This window comes from Eubalaena glacialis, chromosome 4 (assembly GCF_028564815.1).
Source record: "Eubalaena glacialis isolate mEubGla1 chromosome 4, mEubGla1.1.hap2.+ XY, whole genome shotgun sequence".
NCBI classification, from domain to species: Eukaryota; Metazoa; Chordata; class Mammalia; order Artiodactyla; family Balaenidae; genus Eubalaena; species Eubalaena glacialis.
Genome location: NC_083719.1, coordinates 16,450,416 through 16,463,598, shown reverse-complemented (window position 1 = coordinate 16,463,598; position 13,183 = coordinate 16,450,416). Strand labels below are relative to the sequence as shown.

Here is a 13,183-nt window from a genome sequence, read left to right as displayed (position 1 = left end):
ATCTATTTTTTATTTTTTTTGATAAACAGTTTTATGGACCCATGTAACTTCTTAATTTTAAATAATTAGCATTGAATCATTGTACATATAACCCCCCCCGCCCCAAATAGTTTTGAATAGTTTCTTTCACATTTCTATTTTCCCTTTTCCTGTGTTTTTATTACTATGGCGAGGCAGAAATCCAAGGGTACTTAAGCAGAATTATTTAGTTCTACTTGAGTCGAAATTCAATTGCAATTCCATGAATAAGACTTTTTGGCTCAAAGCATTGCCCTAATATCTAGCCCTTATGTTGCAGATTTCCCAAGAGAGTTAGGTCACATAGAAAACTAAGAAGTAAATAACTTGAGTCTGAGGACACGTGCCTCACATTATACCTACCATTTAAACATAGGTTATGTATTTTTCAAATTGAAATAAAAAATATATGTACTCTAAAAGTATTTAACCACAAGTACTAGCACTTAATGTTAGAAAGCTCTGTGTGAAGTGCCTAAGAGAGAGGGGATTGTTCTGATAAAGAGGCTGTACATTTTCAAAGTCTTAATTTAGCTTATAAACAGAAGAAAACCCATTTTCTTCCAGACTGACAGCTGTGAAGTGATCAGATTTCTAAAACGGGGCCTGTTCTTCTATATTACACAGGGTTGCATTGATAAAAATGTAATCTGAGCTTTGCTGATAGTTGCTGCAGGAAACATTGAAGTTGAATAATATTTTTCAATTTTAGGTCCAACTTTAGAATACAGGAACCATTATTCTTAAACTACCCAAAAATGGAAAGTGTCTTGAAGACAGGTTACTTTAGATGATATAATAACCAGATTGCCAACTGATTACATTTTAAAGGATGTTATTCTTTTCATGTGACAAGATTTCTCACATCTCCTTAGTAATTCAGCCTTCGTCAGCGTCAGGTCCCTGGGGAAGGATATTATGAGAAGGTTTTTTTGTGATATAAACTCAAGTCAAAGAAAGTAAATCAGTTTCAGTGCACCATGGCCTAATGCTTTGGGAAAGCCCAATGGCATACCTCTTTACCACTATTCTGTAGTGTCTGGATCATGTGCCTCTTTGAATCAGATTTGCTTTGTACCCCTATCTTTTCTCATTTAAATTGATTTTGCATGTTGAATTTTCTTTAATTAACATATATTTATTATTAGAACAACCGGTACACAAAATAGCCAATTCCTTGTTTTGATCACACAGTTTCAAGTGATGTATTCTGTTTTTGTCAGGTGTTATTTTCACTAAATGAGCTCCTAGATTTCTTGGGATGCTCTATAACTTGGATCTCTGTGGTGCTATTAATATCTTCTGCTATGTTTGCGCATGTGTGTCCACAGGTTGTAATGAGGTTTATACCAGAGCAATATGTTCTAGGTAGCCTGTTAACACCGTATGCCTATGCAAGGCACAGGTTGTATTTAAGTTATGCTTATACTCTGTTCTAGAAAGTATGATGAAGTTTGTAATATTTCCATTACCACAATCACCTATCTTCTGAGATTTTCCTCATGTTAAAATGGAAGAAGTGTCTCTGTTACTTTCAGTGGAAATCCTTATATTTGTGCTCTGGAATGCAGTCTGTTCACCTTCTCATGAATTTTCTCTTTTTAGATATTCCCCCTTTTTTTTTGTTTTTGTTTTGGGCTGCACCACATGGCATGTGGGATCTCAGTTCCCCGACCAGGGATCGAACCCCCACCCCTGTGTTGGAAGTGTGGAATCTTAACCACTGGATTGCCAGGGAAGTCCCCTTTTGTTCCTCCCTCTTTCAAAATTATTATTTTCTTCAGCAAAAACAGTGACTAATATTTCCCATATCAGAAAAAAATTAATTTGTTGAACCCACTTCTCTGATGACATAAGGCACCATTTTTCTCATCTTTCCTTCAGGTACTGTTATCCGATAAAGTCTCAGGACTCATGGGCTTCCTATATTCACATTCAATATACTTTTGAATCCACTACAGTAAAACTTCCATCCTTTCATATTTTATTGAAACTACTCTTTTCAAATTAACCAATGATGTCCATCCTGTCAAATCCAATTCTGCCTTTACTAACCTCACTCAACTTAATAAAATTTACCTCAGCTGTCCACTTAGAACACTCCTTTCTTGACTTCTGTGCCTCCTCTCCCTCCCAGTTTTCCTTCTCCCCTGGGCTGTTCCTCTCCTTTTGTGGTACCTTCTCCTATTCAGATGCTGGACTGCTTTAGACTCAAAAGATTGGGTGCTGTACTGCTCAATCTTTCCCTTCCTTTTCTCTTACAATTCTCTCCCAGATGAGATTGTTCCCATTACTTTACATTTAGGCTGATCTATCTCAAATTTATATTTCCTGTTCATTCAGAAAGTACACTTGAACTCCACACCCATTTCTAATTTTCTTCTTTTTATTCCATACGTTTATTTAATTGACATCTAAGATATAACATGTCAAAATCATTGATTTCTCCCAAACTCTTTTTCTCCCAAAGGGAATCTTTCCCCTAACTTTTTATCCAGCTCCATGAATGGGCTTATTAATTACGTGCTAGATCAAATATACAGATACAACACAAAAATTGAGTCATTTGTAATTTCTTCTTTTTACCAATGCCACTACAACAAAAAGCTTTATAGGTTGTAGTCAATATATAGCACTATTTTATACACTTCATTTTCTTCTAATTTTTCCACTTTTGTCCATGATGACATCATTTCTTTTCTGAATTGTTTTTAACATTCTACAATCCAAGATTCAAAGCAGCCACTGTCATTTTTCCAGAATGTAAATAGATCCGTTATTTCCTTTGTTAAAAATGTTTTCCCATGATTTTATAAAAAATTTAAAACTCTTTACCATGTGCTATAGGACTTGCTCGTCCTATGCCCTAGCCATCCACTTCATTCATTCTGCCAGCTACATTGAAACACCTATCTGTTTTTAAACCAAGTCAAGATTTTTCTTTAATTTGGATCTTTGCACTTTAGTTCCCTATATTCAAATATTCTGCCCCTTGCACTTTTCACATAATAGTTCATCTTTTTTTCTTCAGGTGTAGATGAAATGTCACTTAAGCTAAGATTAATGATGAGGGAAGAAGTATTAGAGGTTTGAGGAGAAAAAAAAAACTCATTAAATTGTTTTAAGAATAGTTTGGGACATTTCTAGAACATATGATGATTGTTGACTATGTTATTTATTCACATTTATGTTAATTAACTATTGCTGAATAATGTAAAACCCCAAAACTCAGGGTATAGAAAAAAGTCATGTATAACCATGGTGTATGTGTCTGTGAGTTAGCTGAGGGTCAGCTGAACTAGGCTGGCTTCTCTTTGCCAAGTCTGCTCATCTCCAGGGCATTCATTCCTACATTTGCTCATTTACTAGGTAGCTCTACTCTAGGATGGGAAGCTGACAACTCTGCCCTTGGGGCTCATCTTTCTTCTGGGAACCAGTGGACTAGCCCTGGAATGTGCTTCTTATGGTAGTGGCAGAGCATAAGAGGAAACATTTAAAGTCTCATGAAATCTAGACCCAAATGTGGACCAGACACCATCACTTTCAACTCATTCTATTGCCAGAGTAAGCTGGAGGCCAAACCTAATAGAAGAGAGCCCTACAAAATTACATGAACTAGTGAGGGAAGAAGATTTGTGGCTAAGGATGCAACTTACTTCCTGTTTATTTTCTCATTCTTTGACTAAACAAGGTGCCAGGTGATGGAGACACAACGGTCATTAATTAAAATGTTTTGTTTTTCATTTTGTGTTTCTCTTCAAACCTCAGCTATGATGAAATTCCAAGATAAATTAATCTTTGACATCTGTTATCCTAAAAACATTGTACATATAACAATGAGAAGTTTCATTAAAGGTTTAATTTTTTTCCCAATGTACCATGGTCTTCACAGAGGCAGTTTTTTTAATCCTTCCCTTATTAATTACTGTGTTTTTGCTATCTACTACCTACTATTCTATTCATGGAGTTTAGTGTTTTGTTTTTTAACTTTTTGAATTAGTAATTGAATTAAACCTTAATTAAGGACTGACAGAAAAATAATTGATATCATTTCTATGCAAATATAAAACAGGTGGGCAAATCTTAAGGGCCAAATATGGGAAGTAAAAATACACATTTCAATATTTGAGTATATTAGATTTAATACCTCCCTTGGTTCAGTTTTCTTCATTATAGCATCAAGTAAAAGAGTATCCAATTTTTTTTTTCTCTAGATACTTTATCGACTACAGTGCTGAAGATGACAGGTTTTTCAACATTGATGCCAACACTGGAACCATTAAGACTACCAAGGTTCTTGATAGAGAAGAAACTCCATGGTACAACATCACAGTTGCTGCTTCAGAAAATGGTAAATTTCTTTACATTATGTACCATAGGAAAGATGTCACTTATACATGAAGATTTATGCTGAGACTTTCTCTGGAGCAGGGCTTTCATGATTTCTATTTTTCATGCCATGATCTAGCAGAGTGCACAGAATGAAGTAGATACAATTACTCATTGTCAGATGCAGTGAATAAAGCTTATACCTTTTTCTTTACTTTAATCCCCACATAGTGGTGGAAAATTGGCATCACAGAACACTTAGTCTGCATCACTGAGTCAAAATATTTGGTTCTCTTCTTAATTGTGAGACTTGCTTTGTCATGTGCTTATGCCTTACTTAAGTAGAAGAAGAATATTTCATATACGGTGGAGCAGTTTAGGAAAATAAAGAGAAGAAACGAAAATCTAACATTTTACTTGAATAATTTTATCAATATAACAACCTTCCTCAAGCTTCAATTAACACTTAGAAATTTTATAGCAGAAGAATAGCTCTTGGAATTTCAACAGGCAGGTCTAAGTTCTTTTCAAGAGATGTACATGATATACAACTGAGGAAGGCCATTGTTCCATCCTCATCCAGAACATTGCATTGTGCTAAACACCTAAGTTTTTTTTAAAAAGCATAAATATCAACAATTATCTCTGAGTTCAAAAAGATGTACATAACTGTCTTCAAATGAAATTAGAATAAAGCTTTAGGAAAATGGACTACTGTCAAGAAAGTGAAGTCTTTCTTTAAATGTTGAGAAATAAATGAAAGGTACAAATTGCCCCAAGTTTAGTATTATATATACTATACTAAAATTTAGTATAGTATACCCAGCTTACATATACATTTTGAAAGATTCCAACATACTCATGAGTGAACTATAAACATTAAAATTTAGGAATACTTCATGTTAGAAAATAAAGCTATATAAAATGAAATTATGCTCTCTCATTCTTTTGCCCTCAGAAAGTATAAGAAATTTTTTAAATATTAAAACTTCATTTAGAAATAATTTACATACCCTACCATTCACCTTTTTAAGGTGTATAGTTTAATGAGTTTTAGTAAATTCAGAGCTGTGCATCAATCACCACAATCGATTTTAGAATATGTTCATTACTTCAAAAAGAAATCCTGTCCCCCTTAGTCATCACCCTCTACCCCCCCTTCCCCATGCCTCAACCCAAGAAGCGACTAATCTAGTTTTTGTTTCTATAGATGTCTTAGTCTGTTTAGGCTGCTATAACAAAATATCATAAACTGAGTGCTTTAAACAGCAAACATTTTTTTCTCACAGTTCTGGAGGCTGGAAATCCGAGATCAAGGGGCCAACAGATTTGGTGTCTGGTGAGAACCCACTTCCTGGTTCATAGCTGGCTGTCTCCTAGTGGTGTACTCACATGGTAGCAAGGGCAAGGAATCTCTCCGGAGTCTCTTTTATAAGGGTACTAATCTCACTCATGAGTGGTCCACTCTGAATTTTGGGGAGACATAAACATTCAGTCTATAACAATAGATTTGCCTTTTATTGGTATTTCATATAAAATAATCAATAACACATGGTCCTTTGTGACTGGCTTATTTCACTTAGCATGATATTTTCAAAGTCCATTTCATTGTAGCATGTATCAGTATTTCCTTCTTTCTTATTGCTAAAAAATATTCCATTATATGGATATACTACATTTTATTTATCCATTCATCACTTGATAGATGTTTGGGTTGCTTCCACTTTTTGCCTCATTTGAAGAATGCTGTTAAGAGCATTAATATGAATGTTTCTGTGTGGATGAGTTTTCATTTCTTTGGGGTATATACCTAGGAGTGGGATTGCGGGGTCATAAAGAAACTATATTTAAAATTTTGATGAACGGCCAGACTGTTTTCCAAAGTGGCTAAATTTTACATTCACAACAACACGATATGGGGGTTCCGATTACTCTGTATTATTACCAGTATTTATTATTACATACTGACTATAACCATTCTAGTGGGTGTGGGCTGATAGCTCATTGTGGTTTATGCTCTTTTATAATGTCCTTTATCACAAATCAATAATTAAACTACTCCAGTATTTTCTATTCCACCTGAATTTTTCATGTTTCGCATCTGAAAAATCAACTCAAGTGGTTTCCATTTAGATATTTTTTCAGCATAGTATTTCCCTTTGAAAATAAGCATTTTCAAAGGGAAATACTGTGCTGAAAAATTACTTTTAAATGAGTGTTATAAAGAATACATGAGTGGGTTCATTTGTTATCATTCTGGTTAATTTTCATTTTCAAAATAACCAGACTTGGTCTAGATTTGCATGGTCTTAGTCACCCAAGGACAATAAAATAACTGTCAAATGATAAAGGCTCGTTTAAAATTAGTTTTACAATAAAAGAATAAATGGATTAAAAAAAAAAAGAATAAATGGATTGATATACTGAAGTAGATGTGATGGAGACATTGAAAAGTTTCCAAAAATATTGTGTAGTTCTTCTTGAGAACAGGTTCCATGTACAGAAGAAGGAAGGGAAGAATCCCTGGAGAGAATGATATTTTCTTGTCAGAAACAATAGGGACTTATTTTAAAATAACATCAAGTTCAACTCCAGAGGTATTTTGATCAGAAGCCATACTTTAGATCGCTTCTAAATCTCACCTCAGCCCAAATAATATTTGTATCAAGTAGAAGCTCATTTATAAATATACATGAGTTCAAGTATATCATGAAAATTGTATTATTTGTAATCATTATTAAAGGAAACGTTCATTTTTACTAAAGTAACATCTTAAATATGTACTTACTACGTTCTTTTTCTTTTCTTTCCTTTTTTTTTTTTTTTTTACTATCTGCTAGTATTTCATATGGGAAATGAGTTAATACACATCTACTAAGTAAAACAGTACAGTAAAGAGTAACATCCTGAATTTTATAGATGGTAATAAAGAAGCCTTAGAGACTCCTCAATGAGCACTTCTAAAATATAATTTAATCCTAATCATAAACAGGTATGTAGAAAGAATGAGCACTAGTTAAGATTTTATAGCCATATTGGGAGACTGTGTCTGGAAAAGCTCACATTCACTTACTGATTGCTTGGCCTAAGTGCCTATTAATAGAGTTGGGCGCCCTTCTGCATACAATTGTTTGTAAGCATTTACTTTAACATGAGCCATGTCATCAAAGTATTTTCTATTTTGGATACTTTTTCAACAGGATCTTTTTAAAGGCTTTATTTTTTTTAGTGCAGTTTTAGGTTCATAGCAAAATGGAGAGGAATGGACAGAGACTTCCCATATATTCTCTGCACCTGCACGTGCTTATCTTTCTCTGCTATCAACATTCCCCCACCAGAGTGACACATTTGTTACAACTGATGACCCTACATTGACACATCATAATCAACCAAAGTTTATAGTTTAATTTGGGGTTAACTCCTTATTCTATGGCTTTGGATAAATGTATAATGGCATAAACCCATCAATATAATATCATACAGAGTAATTTGAATGCACTAAAAATCTTCTGTGCTCCACCTGTTCATGTCTCCCCATCCCTGCCCCTCGTAACCACTGATCTTTTTTATTGGCTCCATAGTTTTACCTTTTCCAGAATGTCATGTAGTTGAAATCATACAGTATGTAGCCTTTCATGTTGGCTTCTTTCACTTAGTAATATGGATTGAAGGTTCCTCCATGTCTTTTTATGTCTTGATAGCTCATTTCTTTTTGTACTCAATAATATTCCATTATCAGCGTGTACCAGAGGTTTATCCATTCATCGTCTGAAGATGAATTCATCTTGGTTGTTTCCAAGTTTTGGCAATGATGAAATAAAGCTGCTATAAACATCCATGTGTAGGTTTTTGTACGGCCAGAAATTTTCAGCTCCTTTGGTAAATACAAAATGTGCAATCCTTGGATCATATGGTAAGAGTATGTTTAGTTTTATAAGAAATTGACAAAATGTCTTATGAAACAGCTGTGCCATTTTGAATAGCCACCAGATATGAATGAATAAGAGTTCCCATTGCTCCACATCCTAACCAGCATTTGGTATTGTCAGTCTTCCCTGGATTTGGGCCACTCAGATATGTAGTAGTATCTTGCTTTAATTTGCATTTTCCTGATGACGTATATGTGAAGCATGTTTTCATATACTTATTTGCCATGTGTATGTTTTCTTTGGTGAAGTATATATTAAGGTCTTTGGCCCATTTTTTAATCAGGTTGTTTGTTTTCTTAACGTTTAATTTTGACTCCTTTGCATGTTTTGTGTAACTAATTTATTAGATGTGTCTTTTGCAAATATTTTCTCCCAGTATGTGTCTTATCTTCTCATTCTATTGACATTGTCTTTCAAGAGAAGAAATGGGATTTTCTAAAACCTTAATGTAACAGTTTTGAGGTGACTGTTGTTCTATGGAATTAAAATTAGAAGTTAATGTTTTAAAATACTTGTTTAGCCTACCTAAGGGTTAAGAGAAGAGAAATTTTCCTTCTCTGGGCAGATGAAGCAATGCACCAGGATTTAAGAGAAAATAAGAACAAAGCACCTCTCTGCAAAAGAAAACAAAAACAAAAACAAAAACAAAATATTGGTCCTTCCTTCAGGTGAACAGACCTCCTGCTAGAGGACCAGTGTGAAAGCTGAGGGTGTCACAGCTGAACTGGGCATCCTTTGAGCATTCAGGTGGGGCTCAGATGCAATGCAGCTGTTAATTACATGATGTTTGGCTCTGCCTTTTTTCATCCTGTGGTTCTAGGTCAAAGTGATTATTCAGCTTCCCAGTCATGCAGGAAAGGCAGGAAACGTGGGTCTGGTCTGTGATATCTTTTACTGCTGCAGCTAAACATAACTAGCAGCTATTTGCACTTGTATGGTGTGCTTTATAGCCATGTCATCCTAACAAAAATTTTTGTGAAATAGAGAAGACAGATATTTTCTCATTTTATAAGAGAAAGGAAAGTGAGACTCACACAAAATATGAATCTAAATATTTTGTTTCCTAGATCTGTGCTTATTCTAATATGACCCTCTGTGGCAGCTGATGTCCATTGAACCCATTGGAGGATGGACTTGGGTCTATTGAACCCAAGTACTGATCAGGTATTTTAGCTGATTGAGGTTTATTCTATTATTTTAAAAATTCATTCTGAGACATAAGATTATTTTCACAATTTTAAAGAATACACTAATAATCAGATAAATTCAATATGTGTCTTTGGTCAGGGAAATAGAAAGTGGTGTCTTATTATCACATATCACAGTTCTGGAGGAAGGGTACTTTCTCAATAAATACCTGTGGAACATTTATGTTACATGTAACAATGTAATCCATAATGGAGCTATTTGGTAACTTCTATTACTTTTCTATTAATGTGTAACAAATAATCATATGATTTCTGTAGGTCAGAAGTCCAAGAGTGTTCACCTGAGTTCTCTGCTTTAAATCTGGAAAGACTGAAATCATGTGTCAGCTGGGCTGGGCTCTTATCTGAAGGCTTCAGGGAAGAATCTGATTTCACGCTCATTTTCCTTGTTGGCAGAATCCACTTTCTTGAGGATGTAGGTGTGAGGGCTCCATTCTTTTTCTGGTTGTTAGCTGAGGCAGTTCCCTCCTCTTAGAAGCTGCCTGCATTCCTTTACCTTCTTCAAACAAGCAACAGTGTGTCAGATCCTTCTTATGCTTGAATCTATTTAATTTTCTCTTCTGCTACCATCTGGAGAAAGTCTCTGCTTTCAGTGGTTTTCACCCAACTGGGTCAGGCCCACCCAAATAATCTTTGTGTTTTAAGGTCACCTGACTTGGGACTTTAATTACACCTGCAAAATTCCTTCACAACAGTACCCAGATTAGTGTTTAGTTGAATAACCAAGGGACAGAAATCATGTGCTGGCACCTTTAGAATTCTACCTACCATAACCCTAAAATATCTGTAAAATTTGGGGGTATTATTTTTTTATAGGATAATAAATATTCTTTCAAACTTATATGTCATCACTTACTTTTCCTTTTATGTGACTCCTTAGTAAAATAATAGCACTAGTAGGCACTCAATAAGTAGTTCTTAATATATTTTTCAAGTGACTAGCTCTCATCTCCCTCAATTTCCATGTTAATGTCTCAGCTCAGGATAACGTATTAGTTTTATTCTAAGTGCTTTTCAGAAACTGCCAATGTGTTCATCACTTCCCAATAGCTAAACCAATGAGTACTTTTCATTTCTTATCTCCCCTGATTTCTTTGTGATGTTTGACTATATTAATCATCCTCTTTCCTCTTGGAATGTTCTACTTCCTTGGCTACCATTCCAGTACTTTGGTATGGTATACTTTATCATCTTGGTCCTAAAGTATACCTTAACTAACTCACTCAGAATATATTAATAAATGATACTTGCTAGGTAGTGTAGTATTTTAGGCACTAATGATATTGAGGGTATTATTTTGTCTTTGAGGAATTTAAGAGTCTAATGCAAAAGACAAGTTAAGCAACTAATTGCATTATGGATAATTACTGTGGTGATAAGTTTTCTTTTTTTTAATTCTTAAATTTAATTTTATTTATTTTTTTATACAGCAGGTTCTTATTAGTTATCCACTTTATACATATTAGGGTATATATGTCAATCCCAATCTCCCAATTCATCCCACCACCACTCCCCCACCCCCCGTGCCGCTTTCCCCCCTTGGTGTCCATATGTTTGTTCTCTGCATCTGTGTCTCAATTTCTGGCCTGCAAACCGGTTCATCTGTACCATTTTTCTAGGTTCCACATATATGTGTTAATATACGATATTTGTTTTTCTCTTTCTGACTTACTTCGCTCTGTATGACAGCTTCTAGATTCATCCACATCTCTGCAAATGACCCCGTTTCGTTACTTTTTATGACTGAGTAATATTCCTTTGTATATATGTACCACTCTTCTTTATCCATTTGTCTTTTGATGGGCATTTAGGTTGCTTCCATGACCTGGCTATTGTAAATAGTGCTGTAATGAACATTGGAGTGCATGTGTCTTTTTGAATTATGGCTTTCTCAGGGTATATGCCCAGGAGTGGGATTGCTGGGTCATATGGTAATTCTATTTTTAGTTTTTTAAGGAACCTGCATACTGTTCTTCATAGTGGCTGTATCAATTTACATTCCCACCAACAGTGCAAGAGGGTTCTCTTTTCTCCACACCCTCTCCAGCATTTGTTGTTTGTAGATCTTCTGATGAGGCCCATTCTAACTGGTGTGAGGTGATACCTCATTGTAGTTTTGATTTGCATTTCTCTAATAATTAGTGATGTTGAGCAGCTTTTCATGTGCTTCTTGGCCATCTGTATGTCTTCTTTGTAGAAGTGTCTATTTAGGTCTTTGGCCTATTTTTGGATTGGATTGTTCGTTTTTTAATATTGAGCTGCATGAGCTGTTTATACATTTTGGAGATTAATCCTTTGTCTGTTGCTTCTTTTGCAAATATTTTCTCCCATTCTGAGGGCTGTCTTTTCATCTTGTTTGTAGTTTCCTTTGCTTTGCAAAAGCTTTTAAGTTTCATTAGGTCCCATTTGTTTATTTTTGGATTTATTTCCATTACTCTAGGAGGTGGATCAAAAAAGATCTTGCTGTGATTTATGTCAAAGAGTGTTTTTCCTGTGTTTTCCTCTAAGAGTTTTATAGTGTCTGGTCTTACATTTAGGTCTCTAATCCATTTTGAGTTTATTTTTGCATATGGTGTTAGGGAGTGTTCTAATTTCATTCCTTTACATGTAGCTGTCCAGTTTTCCCAACACCACTTATTGAAGAGACTGTCTTTTCTCCATTGTATATCCTTGCCTCCTTTGTCATAGATTAGTTGACCATAGGTGCGTGGGTTTATCTCTGGGCTTTCTATCTTGTTCCATTGATCTATGTTTCTGTTTTTGTGCCAGTACCATATTGTCTTGATTACTGTAGCTTTGTAGTATAGTCTGAAGTCAGGAGGCCTGATTCCTCCAGCTCTGCTTTTTTCCCTCAAGACTTCTTTGGCTATTCAGGGTCTTTTGTGTCTCCATACAAATTTTAAGATTTTTTCTTCTAGTTCTGTAAAAAATGTCATTGGTAATTTGATAGGGATTGCATTGAAACTGTAGATTGCTTTGGGTAGTATAGTCATTTTCACAATATTGATTCTTCTAATCCAAGACCATGGTATATCTCTCCATCTGTTTGTATCATCTTTAATTTCTTTCATCAGTGTCTTAGAGTTTTCTGCATACAGGTCTTTTGTCTCCATAGGTAGGTTTATTCCTAGGTATTTTATTCTTTTTGTTGTAATGGTAAATGGGAGTGTTTCCTTAATTTCTCTTTCAGATTTTTCATCATTAGTGTATAGGAATGCAAGAGATTTCAGTGCATTAATTTTGTATCCTGCAACTTTACCAAATTCATTGATTAGCTCTAGTAGTTTTCTGGTGGCATTTTTAGGATTCTCTATGTATAGTATCATGCATCTGCAAACAGTGACAGTTTTACTTCTTCTTTTCCAATTTGTATTCCTTTTATTTCTTTTTCTTCTCTGATTGCCATGGCTAGGACTTCCAAAACTATGTTGAATAATAGTGGTGAGAGTGGACATCCTTGTCTTATTCCTGATCTTAGAGGAAATGGTTTCAGTTTTTCACCATTGAGAATGATGTTTGCTGTGGGTTTGTCATTTATTGCCTTTATTATGTTGAGGTAGGTTCCCTCTATGCCCACTTTCTGGAGAGTTTTTGTCATAAATGGGTGTTGAATTTTGTCAAAAGCTTTTTCTGCATCTACTGAGATGATCATATGGTTTTTATTTTTCAATTTGTTAATATGGTGTATCACATTGATTG

The 13,183-nt window shown here is 34.8% G+C and overlaps 1 protein-coding gene across 2 annotated transcripts in view; it reads left to right on the top strand.

Annotated features, from left to right (window-relative positions):
* CDH18 (cadherin 18) overlaps nucleotides 1-13,183 on the top strand; it is a 324,131-nt gene that overhangs the window by 246,896 nt on the left and 64,052 nt on the right. For both annotated transcript variants that reach the window (XM_061187670.1, XM_061187671.1), the window contains one exon: nucleotides 4,233-4,369. In XM_061187670.1, the coding sequence (XP_061043653.1) occupies nucleotides 4,233-4,369 (137 nt within the window). The remainder of the gene's footprint in view (nucleotides 1-4,232; nucleotides 4,370-13,183) is intronic.